The sequence below is a fragment of the Emiliania huxleyi genome, assembly GCF_000372725.1.
Source record: "Emiliania huxleyi CCMP1516 unplaced genomic scaffold EMIHUscaffold_10363, whole genome shotgun sequence".
Lineage (NCBI taxonomy): Eukaryota > Haptophyta > Isochrysidales > Noelaerhabdaceae > Emiliania > Emiliania huxleyi.
This window is the reverse complement of record NW_005202200.1, coordinates 1-1,108: the sequence shown is the minus strand read 5'-3', so window position 1 is coordinate 1,108 and position 1,108 is coordinate 1. Positions and strand designations below refer to the sequence as shown.

Sequence of the window (1,108 nt, the reverse complement as noted above, 5' to 3'; positions counted from 1 at the left end):
ACTCCAGGCTAAAGTTCCCGACGCTGACCGAGTGCGTGCAGCTGCTCTTCGAGGCTGGCGCGGCGGTCAACCAAGCCAAGGACAACGGTGCCACGCCGCTGTTCTCCGCGTGCCAGGAGGGCCACCTCGAGGTCGCCAAGCTCCTCTCCTCCTACGGCGCCTCCCGCGCCGCTACGCCCTTCGGCACGCCCGAGGAGGCCGCAAACAGCCAAGGCCACACCGACCTCGCCGCTTGGCTGGTCGCCAGCCGCGGCTGGACGCCGCTCGCGCACCTTGAGACCCTCACCGCCGCCCGCGCCACCTCCCTCCTGCGCAGCGGCGCAAGCCTGCATGAGGGCGAGCCGACGCCGCTGCGGCGCGCCGCGGGCAGCGAGGGCGAGGCGGCGGCGCTGGTTCGGCGGGCGGCGGCGCCGTGGTCGCCGGCAAGCCACTCGCTCTTCCCCGCGGCGGCCCGCGCGCGGGCGGCGCTCCTCATCCTCTCGATCTACGAGATCCACGAGCGGTACCACCTCGACTCGGCAGGAGCCACGAACGGCATCGCGGCGCTCGACTTTGGCCACTGCGTCTTGGGTTTCGCCATCGCGCGCGAGGCGCAGTGATAGGGGCTTGCTTTCGCGCGCGGCGTGGCGCTTGGCGCCGCGCGTATGATCTTGGTCCATGCGGATCGGCTATCATGAGGTAAGCTAAGGTAAGGTAAGGTAAACGTCTCCACACACACAAAGTGGTGGGGCAAGGGGGGGCGACCCTCGCATCTCCACGCCCGGACACGGGCAGGAGCCCCACGGCATTCAAAGTGCAAGCACCGGCCCGGTGCCGTGGGTGAGCAACCTGCACCCCACTCCTACTCCTATAACACAACCCCCACAGCGTGGTCGTCTACGTGTTCAGAAACACAGCGAGGCGAGGGTGAAGGGGTAGTACCCGGGGTAAGGGGCTGTGTGGGGCTATCTGTGACTACTCCATCTAGCCTGGGGGGTAGCAGGAGGGGGGGGGCAGAGGGTAAGATATGGGTGAGGCCAGCTACAAGTCGGACGCCCTCCCGTCGTCGTCGGAATACTCCTCGGAGCGGTCGGCGTCCTCGTCGTCGTCCTCGGTCTGCATTGCCTCG

General features: G+C 68.2%; 1 protein-coding gene across 1 annotated transcript; it reads left to right on the top strand.

Annotated features, from left to right (window-relative positions):
* Window positions 1-41: 41 nt before the first annotated feature.
* EMIHUDRAFT_374574 (hypothetical protein) lies at window positions 42-599 on the top strand (the record flags this gene model as incomplete). Its single annotated transcript, XM_005792983.1, has 1 exon — window positions 42-599. A coding segment is annotated over one exon (558 nt), but the record flags the coding sequence as incomplete, so codon positions are not given.
* Between the last annotated feature and the right edge of the window lie 509 nt (window positions 600-1,108).